A 13900-nucleotide genomic window follows, 5' to 3' on the forward strand; every position below is an offset into this window, starting at 1 on the left:
TTAGCTCAATAAGTCTAAGATATTTCGCGGCTTTATAATATCTTTCCTTACTAATATGCCCATATGCTAACCAAATATGTCTAAGAACAAGTATGGGCACTTAAAAAAAAAAGCTCTTACTTCAATCAGCAATATTTTAATAATAATATACATTTCTTTCTATTTACTACAGTAAGTAAATATATACATTTTCCTAAAAGAAATTAGGAAAAGTAATAAATTTATACTGTGTTATATTTATATTTTTTACAAGTGTAGAGTTATAAAGGTATTTGTACTTTCTGTTGGCGTTGACAAAAGAATATCAATATTTAATCCTGCAATATCAGTGCAGCCAAATGCCATTTGTTTGGTATGATTCATTGCTTTCTTGCGTGGAGAAATAACTTATTACGAAGTATTATTATGTACATTTATTTATCATGATTCATACATTTTTAGACAGCTGGCTAATAGATGAGCACCAAAATCGTCGTTAATTTGGCTACTTTTTTGGACATTGGAACTTTAAAACATTTGTTGAGCCTGTGAACTACGTAGAAATAACTTAAAAACCATTTATTGATATGCCTTCATGTGAATCAATTACACCTGATAAGTTAGTCTAATCTGCAAAAAAGTGTGCGCATATAGCTGATAATCTAGTGACGAAATGCTAGATGGAGTCACGGAGTCTATTGGATTTCGGATTTTATCAATTTGTAAAACGTGCAGGTCAGTTTTAATAATTGCTATAATTGGTTAAACTTTTAGATAAGCGGATTAGATAATAGTTTAGAAAACCACCATTTTAAGTAGCAGTAGTTCGAGGGCTGTGAGTAAAAAGTTTGGTTGCGACTTTCACACACTTTATAGTAGTAATTTGTTGGCGCTATAAAATCTTTTTATTGATAGGCTTGTGCTCGCATATTTATTGCGTTTAGTGTTTTGCGAAGTCCCAAAAATTGTTTAACAATATCTTATCTAATCAATGATAAACCATTGGTTTTGTGTGTTTGATTTCCTTGTTGATTTTGCCTTCGGGCTTGTCTTGAGCAAATTTGTTTAGCATAAATGGCCTAAAAGTATGCCACCGCCTTGTTTTTGAGCATATTATGTTTGTTCAACAAATGAAATCGTACCACTAGGCGTATACGTGACATTGGCATTGGCAAGGTGTAAACTCCTTTCTTTTCTATATTTAGTGATCTTATGTATTAGTCACTTAATTTATAATACATATTTTGCAAGCCCCGCCAGATTCGAAACTCTTCTAAACGCTTTAGAAGTTCAGACCTTCAATTTAAGTTGTCTACTATTTATAGCTGCATTGCTTGTATGTATATTGCATTCATAATACTGACAGGATGTGATTTAAAGCCTCGTTTATCTTCCACAATATAAAAGTAGAGCCATAAAAATTCTTCTAGATATTAGCTGAGAGTGCTATAAAGTTTAGATATATGGGTTCATTTATCTGTGCCGCAAAATGATGTCATGAATCACTTTTTTGTTTAAATTTATAATCTTTTACAAATGCATACACTTTTTACAGCCAAAATAAATGGAACTTGTTTTAATAATTAAACATTATTTATTAAGTCGCCTGGAGCGTTACATTTGGTTAGATTAAGTTGGTATACAAGTACGTTTGTATATATTTCGATTTTCGGGTTTGTGTATATCTTAAAGTTACATACATAATTTTCGAATCACTTAACTATGAGCGCGGACTTGATGAGTGTGAGTTCGCCTTAAAGAAACGAGCAATACTTGACTAAAGCACCGGGTAATGGATGATGATCTGGTTTCTAGTTGCGCTGCAGGGCGAATGCCACGATGGCCAGGAGCAGCGAGGCCAGGATGGAGCTCTGGAGCGCCGAGCTGCCGTTGCAGGCGTTCATACTGCACGGATTGCAGTTGGCCAGCTCCGTGTTGTTGTTCCGCAGCTTCAGCTGCTCGCAAACTCCCTCCAAGGTGCTCACCCGGGAGCAACCGCGATCCGTCGACATGGTGCCGTTCACTGGAATGGGAGATGCAAGATAATAAGATTGTAGTTTCTTAAAGGATTTCTTTGGTATGTATACAAAGGGAAATATTTCACCTTCTACACCAATTCAATGATCTATGATTGGTTGGCTATCATTCATGCAGACTCACCTGAAACCTGAACGGAATAGCAGTGGTAGGTGTACTCGGTGTCGATCACCGCCCTCCTTTGCCTGATGGCCAGCGATGCAAGGGGTGTGGTGGTCTCCGCTTCCTCATCCACCGGCACCAAACGGGTGGTGTTCAAGGCAACCGCCCGGACAGCCAGATCCTCGGCTGGTGGCGTGGGCACTCCGGTGGTCGTCTGGACGGGTCCGGCGGTTCCGGGCGTGGGTATCGGCGCCTCGGTGCTCTCAGTGCTCTGAGTGCTCTCGGTGGTCGGATCGCTGGTGGTGGTTTCCACTGTCGTGGTCGTGGACTCCGTTGTGGCTGGATCTGTCTGAATACTCGTGATCACAGTGGTTGTTTCCGGTGTTGTTGTGGTCTCCTGCGACGTGGTGGTGCTCGCCTCGGTGGTTGTGGTGGTGGTCACCGTGGAGGCTTCCGTGCTGCCGCCAGGATTAAAGAAGTCCTCATTGCACGCCAGCAGTGGTGCATCCTTTGGCAGCTGGGCACAGTCATCGCACACGTAGCACATGAGATCGGCGCGGATTACTGCAATTTAAAGAATCCTTATCAATCTCTACCATATAAATCGACCTAATTTAGAGTGCCAGGCTTGTTTATGATTTGATATTGTCGTATTATTAGTTGACCTTTATAGATATTCGTATGCAAATGTATAGATATACGCAGCAAAAAATAAAAATCCTATTTGCTATGCAAACCACAATGCCAAACCTATTGAACTATCCCCTGTTATGAATTATTTGACATTATTACGATTTCCTTGCAAATGGCGTATAACCCTTTCTTTGTGCCCATTTTATTGGACGCCAAGATATCTATTATTTAAAAGTGCTCAATTTACAGCTTTGGCAAATAGGAACATTGCGATAAAAGATAAATGATGACAATAAGAACAAGGAACATGTGAGCACCATAAATCAATTTGAATCCCAAGTATTTGGCGTATTATTTGCCGATTCTTTAGTATTACGTTGTATGTGCTTTTCCATAGCCTTTGATCTAGCGCAAGTAGCTGGTTTTTTAGTTTTTATCTAGTTTTATATGGGCGCCCCAGTGCCAGCAAATCGATTTCATTTGCATGTTATCGTCATCGCAGCAAATGGTAAATATTTGCCAGGTGCCAACAGGTAAATAGATAAATAGAGACATCTATCGGCGTGGCAACACTGGTGTAATTGCGTTAATTGCCTTATCAGTGGAGATGGCTACCCTCCCGACAAAGCCCCAATATCAACGAACTACCAGAGGTGAGTCATTTCCATGGACGTGTGTGTGTGTGTTAATCCGACATGGAAGTTGATCTCCGCTTGACGGGTTTCCAAATCACATTGATACTGATATCAGATATCATATATCATATATCAGAACTCGTGTCGCAAAGGCAACGTTCTTGCAGAGTGGCTAACTGCAGCGGACTTTAAGCTGTTAGCATAATTAAAATAAATAAATAATTTCTTTAGATCGTCACAATCAAATGGTTCAATACATCTCTGCCTAGCCTTTGTTGATTTATTATGGGGAATTTATCATAAATCATTGTGATTGATGTTAAGTTTTCGGGGGTCTGAAGGCAGGGCCTTAAATTCTCCAGCGCAATGACAACATTGTTGGGCTTTAATGGCACGTGATAAGCGCCAACTTGCCCAGCCATTTGCACTTTTGACTTTCTCAGTAATATTATTGCTTATTATTATTATAATTTGCACTTTATAGAAAGGTGCAACTTGATGATTTTTCCAATTTTTTCCCTTCAAACAAGGGTGCAACTGGTTGGGCTATTATTTACTTGGGTAAATCCATAAAACCCTCTGCGATGCAAATGCTGTTTGCGTAAAAGTAGTTGAACAGCCATTTAAAATTCTCAAGTCAAAGTTCGTTCTAGACGATTGCCATTTCTTAGTCCGTTTAATGTAGAAAACAAACAAGTTTTAAGTTGATTTTTGATAATATACGTTACTCTTCTCGACTCACAAAATGAAATCATTTGCAATTGCGTCAAAAGATCGTGAAAAAGTATTATAAATTCAGGTTTGGTTCGGTTATTTTCTGTGTGGTGCTAATGCCCAGACGAGTTTTTCCATTTCGGGCCGCCTTTGCGAAATGTGTTAAGTGTAACTATAACATTTTCAATTAGCAGCTGCCAGCCCGTTTCAATGTCAACTAATATTTGTTCGTTATTCACAATTTCCCCGACTGACTTTTCCTTTTCATTTGGGCATAAATTAGAAAGGGCCAATGATAATGCTATATATAAACGATTCGAAGGGTGGAAGCTGAATGCTTGGATGACATTTCCGCATCACACAGCAATAAAAAAAAAAATGAAATGAATGAAAAAAATCACCGCAAATTGGCAACAATCTTTGCATTATTTATGACAGTTAAATAATAACAAATAACTTGAGCGGTTTTAATGTCACTGCTTGATATGCAAGTTATTATGGCCAAATGATCGTGATCTTGAATTCTGAATACATTTCGCTGGCTTTTTAGCAACTTTTTGGCAACTGCATATATGTATCTGTATCCGCATCTGCAGTTGTATCTGTATCTGTATCTGTACAATAGCAACACTTGAGACACGAGCGTGTATTTATAGCGCAGCTATAAAATCCTCACGATATGTTTATCAGATCGCCTGATTCCTTCTGGCGTTATCTGGTATCTGATATCTGATATCAGATATATGCCCATGATTTAGACCGTTTTGGGCGAAATAATGCACATCAAAGTTATCACGACACTTTTCACGATATTCTAATAGCCGCAAATACCCAAAATGCTTATTTTTTTGTAATTTTACCTGGCAGGGCGATTAGCAACAGCAAAGAGCTGGCCATTACGATGTGACTTTTGCTGAACATGGTATTTGTTTATTTCGAAATAAATATATTCTAGATATATTTCAAACAATTGTTTTGTATAGTATTTATGCTAGTTTAATTGGGCCGTTTTGCATTTAGATTCTCGCGCTTCTCGTTGAAATTTATTTATTTATTATCAAGGCGACCGCAGTTTGCGAATTCTGAAATTTAACTGAAAATCTTGTGATTTGTTTGAGACTTTTTATAGAGTTTTAAAAGCGGACTGCGCTGCTACTGCGACGTCAGTGGCTTCAATGCGTAAGAGAGTGACTGCCAGAGCGGGACGGCACGAGCCCGTAAGAGCGAGAGGGGGCGACAGATGAAGAGCGTGCCGTAAAACAAGTTTACCGGTTTTCTTTATTGATAACAAATTAATTTATAATGCATACCAAACGAGCAACAAATTAATTGATCGCCAAGAGAGTCCCAGTGCTCTTTTCGCTTTTGTTACTGTGGGGTTTTTGTTCTCTTAAATAGATGGTAATGAATGGAAATGTGTTTTTCCGGAATGAAATCTACGGTTCTTCGGCTTTTCCCCCAAGCGAATGATTCAGTTCTGGGTGAATTCATGGCACTTTTCTCGTACGATTCTTCACACCCTTTTTATTTCAGTTGATTTCTTTGTTTCCCGATAATTAAGCAGCTAATTGTTAGTCAGCGTTCGTAATCCGGCGATTTAAGCAACTCCAGAGGCGTTTTAACTTAATAACGCTCGCTCATTTACATAATATTCGTCACTTTTTTTTTTGTACTGCCCTGAATGTCCCATGATTATTATTCAATATCAGAGCACGATAAGCAAACAAATTCGAATCAGAAAGAGGCGGGCAATTAACAGAGATCTCTTTGTGCTGCGTATTGGCTCACTCTATTGGCACCTGCGCCATTTTCGCGAGCTTAGAACCAACCAACCCAATTCGCATTGGCTTAACGAAATTTTCCAGTCGAGTAGCCACCAAGGTCGTCTCTACTCGAAACTTAATTCAATTCGCCAGCTGACCCAGAAAAACGCCTGAAGACTGGGGCCAAGGTCAACTGATAAGCCGAACTTGTGTAAGGTGTGTGGAGTTTGGTTTGTTGTTCTGTTTTTGTTTTTATTTAATTTCAAAATTAAGGGTGCGATAATAGAAGAATGTGTATGCCACACTTTCTGTATTAGTGTTTCCATTTCAAATTTAAGCCTCATTTGCTTAAATCTGCATAACTAGCTAGTTTAAGTTGATGTATCTCTTCTTAAAAAGAAATTGTGTAGCTAGTAACTGCGAATAAGTACACTTGAACCGAAACATAATTTATTCAAGACAACTCTACATTTTTAAATAACAACTGCCCCTGAAACTTTACGGTTGCATTTCGTGGATCGTGTGTCTTGGCCAAATGCAAATAACTCATCATTAACCGGCCGCAGTTCGTGCCAAATGCCGAGTGAATCTGGTTAGTGCCGGCTGGCTAAACTGACGCATTGTCTGAAAAGCGCAGACGGGAGATAAAAACCAAAAACTTCCCCGGAGACAAAAAGTCGATGGGGAAAAGTTGCCTACATACTATATCTTCCAAAGTGTCGACGACATCACGTAAAGTGCTAAATGCATTCACGACACTCTTACTCATTGGGATTCTCTTTGGATGCTCTTTGGATTCTCATCGAGAATCGGTTTGGAAGCCGGGTTTTCGCATTCGAATGGCGAATGGCTTTTGGGCATGCTCGTCATAACAAGGTACTTTACCGTCCCGGAAGCCGACGAAAATAAAACGGGGAAGCGTTTTAAAGTTTCCCCCAATGCGAGCCCACAAATATATATATATATATATATATACGAGTATATATAACAGCCTAACAAATTTGGCAGTTGCATTTGCGGCTTAGAGCAAGTTTCCTTAAAGTGCTGCTGCTTCTGGTTGTCGACCGCGTTTCCTCATCGCTTTATTAAGAACCTTACTTAATTCCGGACCTCGAAATAATAATACCATAAATCTGGCAAAAAGCTTTAGGCAGCAATTGCCACTCGACTTCCCAACGCTTATCGGCCTAAACGCTTTGGGCCCAGTTGCCCAGTTGATCGCTGTATCATTTTATCAGCCATTTTCGGGTCGCATGAAGTCGCATGAAGTCATGGCATTTGGGAGCACACGACTCATACCCACTCATCCAGTGTACTTGGCTCGTCGTCACCACTTATCGCCAGCTACTTAATTGATTTGATTGCGATACGGCTGCAACTGAATGAACGGACTTTCAATGAGCGAGCCACTTTCGCCCAGTTGGTAGAATGAAATGAAAAAGGGACAATGCCTTATCGATGCCAATTAAACAATTATGCGAAAATAGCTCAGGTGTGCTCATGGCCCCCAAAACTTGTCGTTCATTTCGAGTGGTAAGCGAGCCATAAATAGACACATCATGTGCCCGGCAAAAGAATCGGCAAACGCTCCCAAAAAGCAATGAACTCAGACACCAAAGTCGAAATCTAAGTTGCGGGCCATATATCTTGTATTTCTATATATCATATCGATTGCCCACACTGTGTCTGCTGATGTCTACTATATCGGATGGCGGCGGCTCGTAAATGCCATTAGCGTGAGTGCCAGAAGAGCTGTCCAGAACTGTCCAACGATTCTACTGGCTGATCCAATGGCGATGGGCTGGTTGCATCCGTCGTTCTGGCACATCTGGCATCCGGCCACCGTCCAGTTCTCGAAGAGACCGTCGCAGTCACTCGTCTGATTGCTCATCCTGGCGGTGGTGCAGCCCCTTTTGGTGATCACCGATTCGTTAACTGTGGAGCAGGTGGGTTGAATAAGAATTAAAAATAATAATAGCAATAGTATTTTCTTGAAATTGGTTCTTATCAATATACAAAACATTACTCGCAGTGCATTTGCACTTTGCGATAACTTATCACCATCGGTGGAAACATCAAAGCACGATTTTTATGAATTTTATGATTTTATATGATGTGCAGCCATGGGAGTGGAAGGTAGTTGCTTACGTTGGAGCCTCACTGTGTAGCAGAAGGCGATTGGCACATCGAGATCGACCTGTCGTGCACTCGATCTCCGCTTGCGTCGCTCCTCCTCCTCCTCATCCTCGTCCTCTTCCTCCTCTTCGCTCACAGCCTCTCCAGTTTCTGCCCCAGCTGCTCCTTCAGCTATGCCACCGATTTCGGATCCGGGTTTGATGGCTTGGTTATTTCCTGCCGGCATGATGCCTATGGTGGTTGACTCCTCGCTTTCAGAGTCCTCTTCCTCCTCGCTGGCATCGGAGGAGGAGCCAGGCGCATTATTTGCATTATTCGATGCAGCAGGTGAAGGAGCAGAAGGAGCTTGAACCGGACTTGGACTCGGACTGGAGCTGGCAGGTGTGCCTGGTCCATTAGCGTTGATAAGTGGACCCTCACAGACTTCCATGTCACTTAGCTGCGTATTTTCATCGCAGTCTTCACATTTGTAGCAACGCAAAGCTGGGCAAAACAGATATTTTAAGCAAATAATAATAAAAAATATAAAAATATGACGTTTTACAGCTAAAGAAGATTTTTAACACTTCAAAGATTTTTAATAACTACTGATTATTAAATAGGTTATTACTTTACAAATATTAGGTTCCTTTTTTTTGCCATATGCCAATGAACAAGGGATCCATATTTTAGTATAGTATATTGTTTAATAAATGAGGCATTAAATTGAAAAGTATTCTACTTAATATGTTTGAATTGCAGAATTAAATCAATCAAAATTTGCGAAAAATGGCAAAAAATTACATTTTCATTATTTGAGCACATGTGGATAGGGTGTTTTGTAACGAATTCAACGAGGAATGCATTCCATGGCATGCCCATTACCCGTTTGGTTCAACGTTGCGTATGCGCAACTTTTGCAACTCGCTTCTGGGTCAATCAATTAGCACATGTAGGGCTTACCCCACTCGATGATTTATGACATACCTGAAGCACCTGGGCCACAGCCAAGGAAAGCCAGTAGAAGTAGCAACCACAAGGAGCGCATTCCATACAGGTTAATAGGTTGGTGGTGTGGTAAATTCAGCTCAAACTTTCAATGTGCCAAACGTCAAGGTGTCAGAGCAGGCAACTTTCCCCGATTAAGCCGCCTTCAATGTGTTGTTTTTATAAATATATAGAAATTTTTCTTCACCGCTCTGTTGTTGTGTCAGCAGTAGCTACCGAAAATTCAAATTGAACTGGCACCAAGAACTTTCCGGAGTCTGTTGTCTTGCTCCATCAAAAATGTGCGCTGGGGGCCATGGGGGTTGACTCATGATTTGGGGGGCTGGTGGAGCATGTAGTTCACGGGAAGCGCAGGAAAAAACTACATGCGACATACGATAGCATCGCCACAGACTTTCAAATTAAATGCGAGCGACAGGGAGGGCACGATGGAGCGACAGAGGTCGAGCTATTGATAAGCGGGCGGGGGGCGTGGAGCTGGAGCATCTTACATGAGTAATGGGAAAATTATCTTTGATTGCTGAACACAAGACCAAAAAGGAGAAAAACACAACAATAGCAAAATGCGTGATATGTGCCGGGATTCTTGCGGCACTCGAAGAGCTGAATACCGCCTAATTGTTAAGTTTAATAATAAGGATAATTATTTATGCAATGTTAATTGCACAAAAAGGGGGGAAAATAAAAAAGGTTATTTCACTTAAAATATTAATTTAATACAAATATCGCACAAATATTGGCCTTAGACAACATACAAATTAATAAAGCAATAATAAATAAATCTTTTTTTGTGCCATCGGTAATATAGGTAGTATCCAAAGATACTTTCTCCCAAGTCTAACAAAAGTCGAGTAGGAACCCAAATACCCATTACCATGATGCCAAAACTGTTATAAAAGTATCGCCATCGTTATCAGATAGTAAAAATTCGAACGCCAAACTCGTTTATACTGTCATACAGCATTTATTGTGTGCTCTGAATGTTCAATTTAGTTTCCATTTCAAAAACCGCTTATAAACCAAGCAGAACTGAGACTCCACGCGTTGCAAAAACATATGGTACTATAGTATATATAGTATATAGTGTGTGGCTTTTGGGCGATTTGAAGCTCACGGATTAATTGTTGCATTGCTTTTCGTTGACATTGCCTCTAATTGCACATTTACTAACGTGTATTGCATTTGATTCACGTTATTCTTAAATTCGCGTTTTGCATTAAGTTGATTGTTTTTGCTTGCGGCTTTTTTCTGTTTATTTACGTACTATCAAAATTTTTGCAATATTCTAACACGAATTGATTGACTAGACATTGAAGCACTTTTGAATTTACCTAAGAAATCATATCGGAATTAAAGGCAATTGGTGAACTCCTATACTCATCGCTCCAAGCCATTAAAACTAACCATCTGAATAGTAACATAATAAAGCTGAACAACAAGAGCTAATGGCACAGAATGCCAAACATTGATATCTAGTACCTCGTATATGTAGTACCTTGCTAGCATGGTAGCTCACATATCCCTACTCTTTATTTATCTCGTATTTATTTTGGAAATCGAAAGTTTCATGTTTGTTTTGAATCAAAGCGAGTTTCTGTGTGAGTTTTTACTCCTTGTATGTACTGTATCGGTGTTTCGGTGTATCGTGTGTGCTGTGCTGTGCTGTGTTGTGCTTACATTTCTAGGGTTAAGGGAAGAAGGGGTTAATGGGGTTAAGTGGGTGCCTTTGAAGCACCTGTACGAATCAGTGACATTGCACTCAAATATTTACAAAGTAATCGGCGAGGGTAACGCTAAGGGTAACTCAACCTAAATGCAACCATCATGCCACCACCACCACCACCACCACTCGTTCCACCATCCATCTGTGTATATCCCTCACACACATCCATTGCCTTAGCAGCCCAGTTGGAGCGCAATCATGGCCAGAATGGAAGCCAGGGAAAGCGTTACGGCCGCCGCACCATTGCAGCGATGCGATTTGCAGATGTCGCAGAAGAACGCATCCTCCGCGGAGATCTCCTCGTCTGCATCCGCATCCTGGCCGTGCCCCTTCCGCCGCTTGTTCTGGTTGCGATTCCGCTGCTCCCGCTCCTCGGCGCTCGGGATTCGCAGCTTGGTCCTCAGGATGTCGCAGGCATCTGAGTCGCCGGTGTCCAGTTGGCAGAAGCGCGCCGTCACCACTTTCCTGGTAGCAGCTGCAGAAAATAGCATTGTAATGGAAGTAGTTTCAATTAATTTCACTTAAATATTTGCATTATTATTACACATAAATATTTCCATTATTATTACATATAAATATTTTCGTTATTATTACATATAAATATTTTCATTGTTATTACATATAAATATTTTCATTAGTATTATTACAAATATATATTTTTTAAGGAGTTTAATTCCTATCGACTGATTTTTGTAGGTTTATTAGCACTAAAGTTCAAGTAATTTAATTTAAATCTGGATTGGTAAGCGCGTGTAATTGGCGCTTTATAAACTTAATTGCAGCATTATGCTTGTCATAAACAGTAAGTGCTTTGAATAAACAATCTGAGACATTTCACGTGAACCACACAACTTTTCTGTATCTTTAGGGCTCTTTTTATTGACATTCTACTCATACTGCAATTGCAGCTTTATTGCTAACCATCTGATAAGAATTGCTTGTAAACCAAAGCAGGCATGAGTCAAACTGTGATTCAATTAATCAAGTATATTTAAATCTAAATAATTATATTAATTTCTATTGTTTTGGTGTTTGAAATACTCACGGTCTTTGGCCACAACCTTTTGGCAATTCATAAGCGGACTTTTGTTGGCGCCATTATCGAAATATGAGAATTTATTCAAGTCGAAGAGCCAGGTGTCCAGGGATTTCATTTTGTCCAAAGTGCACTCCTAAAATGATGTTAAGATATAGAAAATGATTTATTTTAATTCGGGGAACCACGAGTAACTATTGCATTGTTGAACAAAGTATGAATTGCAGTTGCACTCGGTGCGTAAGTAATTTATCTTATCGACGAAATCATTCGACCATATCGGCAACGATGCGTTTTTCCGGATGGCCTTGCTTTGCAGACCAAGAGTACTTAAACTCTATTTGTTTAGCCCAGATAATTGGTGGTATAAAACGATTCTAGGTATCAGCATTTACCGAGAAAGGGGAAACCCCCATTTCAGTTTCAGCGATAAAGTGAATAAACACCACAAGTGCTAGAAATGCAACGATTTTACTTACCTATACGAAATTAATTCATGGTAAAGATAGATATTATCTAATTAACTAATTTGGTCATAGTAAGCGTTTTCTAAGTTCTTAATTGCTTCAAACTTCAATTTCATAACAATAACTAAATGGCTGTGTCACTTTTGTTGTACTTTTTGCGATTTGAAATCTTCGGTTTGACAAACCACATAAATTGATGGGTTTAATTTGGCGCATCTAATTTGATTCTGAATTATTTATTTTGACACAAAATTGAGTTTCGCGCACAATACAAGATAAGATTTCCATGATTAATAATTCAGAGAATTATCAAAACACTTTGCGCCATTTGCAGTTTCTTGGTTGCGTATTCACATCTCTGATTTGACAAATGAAATAAATTTTAAGAATTAAATTTGACTTTAAATACAAATTTGGTTATCATTTTAGGCAATGATAAGATGGTCGCACGGTACTTTTCGCAAAATTGACAGTGAATTTTTCGATAGACCAGGAAAGTCATAGTTCTTGTCGAAATAATTCAATCAACGCACTTAGTTTTAACAACTTGAGTGAGTGATTCATAAACTTAATGAATAAAGCCTATTATTAGAATAAAAGTTATATTTAGATGAGAAGTACATTTGACTTAACTAGAGAAAATCAAGACAACTCCAGAGTCAGGAAACTCCTACTTAATAGCCCCATATATACATATGTATATGAGTATATTGTGTCTTTTATATATTTTATTAATTTCTTACGACCTATTTGAACACTTTTCTTCGTTTTTATAAAAAGTACTTGGCCGTAGTTTTAGCAGCATTATAAGCCACTTGAGCTCAGGTGTCGCCACTTGAAATCAAAGTAATTCTACTTCTACAAGAACCTGTCAGCTTGAAATTTACGTTGTTGGACTTTGGCGAAAGTATTTCAACTGTTTGGCACGTGGCCGGGTTAACTAGAAGTCGGCCAAAAAAGGGCGATAGATGCCAGTAGCTGAAAAATTCACTTAGCCTGGAAAAGGGGAAAAGTGAGAAGTGGTGGGTGGAAAGTGGGTTTCCACCACAAGAGGACGACGACGGAGCACGTTTCCGTTTCCGCTTTTGTGGGCTCTATTTCCAAACGGTTGCCCTGTACTTCTTTTTATTTTGGCCGTGCAGATTTATGTGCCATGTAGATTTTAATTTGCGACCGTCTGGGCAAGAACTTTGTACTCAGCACTAAGGTCAACTGAAAGCCGATTAGGACGATTAGGCTTGAAAAGGTTGAACCAACTTGACCTGCAAAACCCAGTGGCCCACCAACAGGTCATAGTAATCAATCAATGCGCTAATGGATATTGTTCTGGCCTTTCTGCTTTTCAACTCACCTCGGCCTCTATGCTGGAATTTGAGCTCAGATCGGCGCAGCTGGGATTATCACTCGAATCGCAGACATAACACCTGATGGCTGCGCCTGTGGGATATGCAATATACATTTTTTTACATTTTCATATCGGAATTTGAGAGGCCATAAAGCGCAATTCAACACACACCATTTGAAACGAGGGCCAACAGGGCCAGTGGCAGTAGGATTCCCCACATGATTCGCACTATAATTGCCTTTCTTTGATTTATTTCAGATTTTTCAAATATTTTCTGGCACTCGCGCGCTGTAATTTTCTCGAATTTTCCGCTTCAAGACGCTCGAGAGGTTCTTTCGCTGCC

At 39.7% G+C, this 13900-nt stretch overlaps 3 protein-coding genes across 3 annotated transcripts; all 3 read right to left on the reverse strand.

Moving 5' to 3' along the window:
* Positions 1-1553: 1553 nt before the first annotated feature.
* On the reverse strand, positions 1554-5188 carry LOC6527701 (flocculation protein FLO11). Its single transcript, XM_002088749.3, has 3 exons — positions 4961-5188; positions 2140-2682; positions 1554-2002 (listed from the first exon to the last, which is right to left on the reverse strand). Exons 1-3 carry the CDS (start codon positions 5019-5021, stop codon positions 1791-1793), a joined length of 816 nt encoding a protein of 271 aa, XP_002088785.1. The 5' UTR covers positions 5022-5188; the 3' UTR covers positions 1554-1790.
* A 2302-nt stretch (positions 5189-7490) lies between these two features.
* LOC6527700 (nucleolin) lies at positions 7491-9780 on the reverse strand. Its single transcript, XM_002088748.3, has 3 exons — positions 8966-9780; positions 8012-8482; positions 7491-7798 (listed from the first exon to the last, which is right to left on the reverse strand). The coding sequence occupies exons 1-3, from the start codon at positions 9024-9026 to the stop codon at positions 7563-7565; spliced, it is 768 nt and encodes a 255-aa protein (XP_002088784.1). The 5' UTR covers positions 9027-9780; the 3' UTR covers positions 7491-7562.
* A 146-nt stretch (positions 9781-9926) lies between these two features.
* Positions 9927-13864, reverse strand: LOC6527699. Its single transcript, XM_002088747.4, has 4 exons — positions 13729-13864; positions 13564-13649; positions 11755-11881; positions 9927-11184 (listed from the first exon to the last, which is right to left on the reverse strand). The coding sequence occupies exons 1-4, from the start codon at positions 13775-13777 to the stop codon at positions 10883-10885; spliced, it is 564 nt and encodes a 187-aa protein (XP_002088783.1). The 5' UTR covers positions 13778-13864; the 3' UTR covers positions 9927-10882.
* Between the last annotated feature and the right edge of the window lie 36 nt (positions 13865-13900).

The sequence above is a fragment of the Drosophila yakuba genome, chromosome 2L, assembly GCF_016746365.2.
Source record: "Drosophila yakuba strain Tai18E2 chromosome 2L, Prin_Dyak_Tai18E2_2.1, whole genome shotgun sequence".
Taxonomy (NCBI): Eukaryota; Metazoa; Arthropoda; class Insecta; order Diptera; family Drosophilidae; genus Drosophila; species Drosophila yakuba.

Excerpts from the sequence above, each read along its gene's own strand:
- LOC6527701 (XM_002088749.3), bottom strand. The coding sequence starts at position 5,021 with ATGTTCAGCAAAAGTCACATCGTAATGGCCAGCTCTTTGCTGTTGCTA. Across the intron at positions 2,683-4,960 it reads GTTGCTAATCGCCCTGCCAG|TAATCCGCGCCGATCTCATG; the intron begins GTAAAATTACAA and ends TTTAAATTGCAG. Across the intron at positions 2,003-2,139 it reads CTATTCCGTTCAGGTTTCAG|TGAACGGCACCATGTCGACG; the intron begins GTGAGTCTGCAT and ends CTCCCATTCCAG.
- LOC6527700 (XM_002088748.3), bottom strand. The coding sequence starts at position 9,026 with ATGCGCTCCTTGTGGTTGCTACTTCTACTGGCTTTCCTTGGCTGTGGC. Across the intron at positions 8,483-8,965 it reads CTGTGGCCCAGGTGCTTCAG|CTTTGCGTTGCTACAAATGT; the intron begins GTATGTCATAAA and ends TGTTTTGCCCAG. Across the intron at positions 7,799-8,011 it reads CTACACAGTGAGGCTCCAAC|TTAACGAATCGGTGATCACC; the intron begins GTAAGCAACTAC and ends CCTGCTCCACAG.
- LOC6527699 (XM_002088747.4), bottom strand. The coding sequence starts at position 13,777 with ATGTGGGGAATCCTACTGCCACTGGCCCTGTTGGCCCTCGTTTCAAAT. Across the intron at positions 11,882-13,563 it reads ATTCCAGCATAGAGGCCGAG|GAGTGCACTTTGGACAAAAT; the intron begins GTGAGTTGAAAA and ends ACATCATTTTAG. Across the intron at positions 11,185-11,754 it reads AAAGGTTGTGGCCAAAGACC|CTGCTACCAGGAAAGTGGTG; the intron begins GTGAGTATTTCA and ends TATTTTCTGCAG.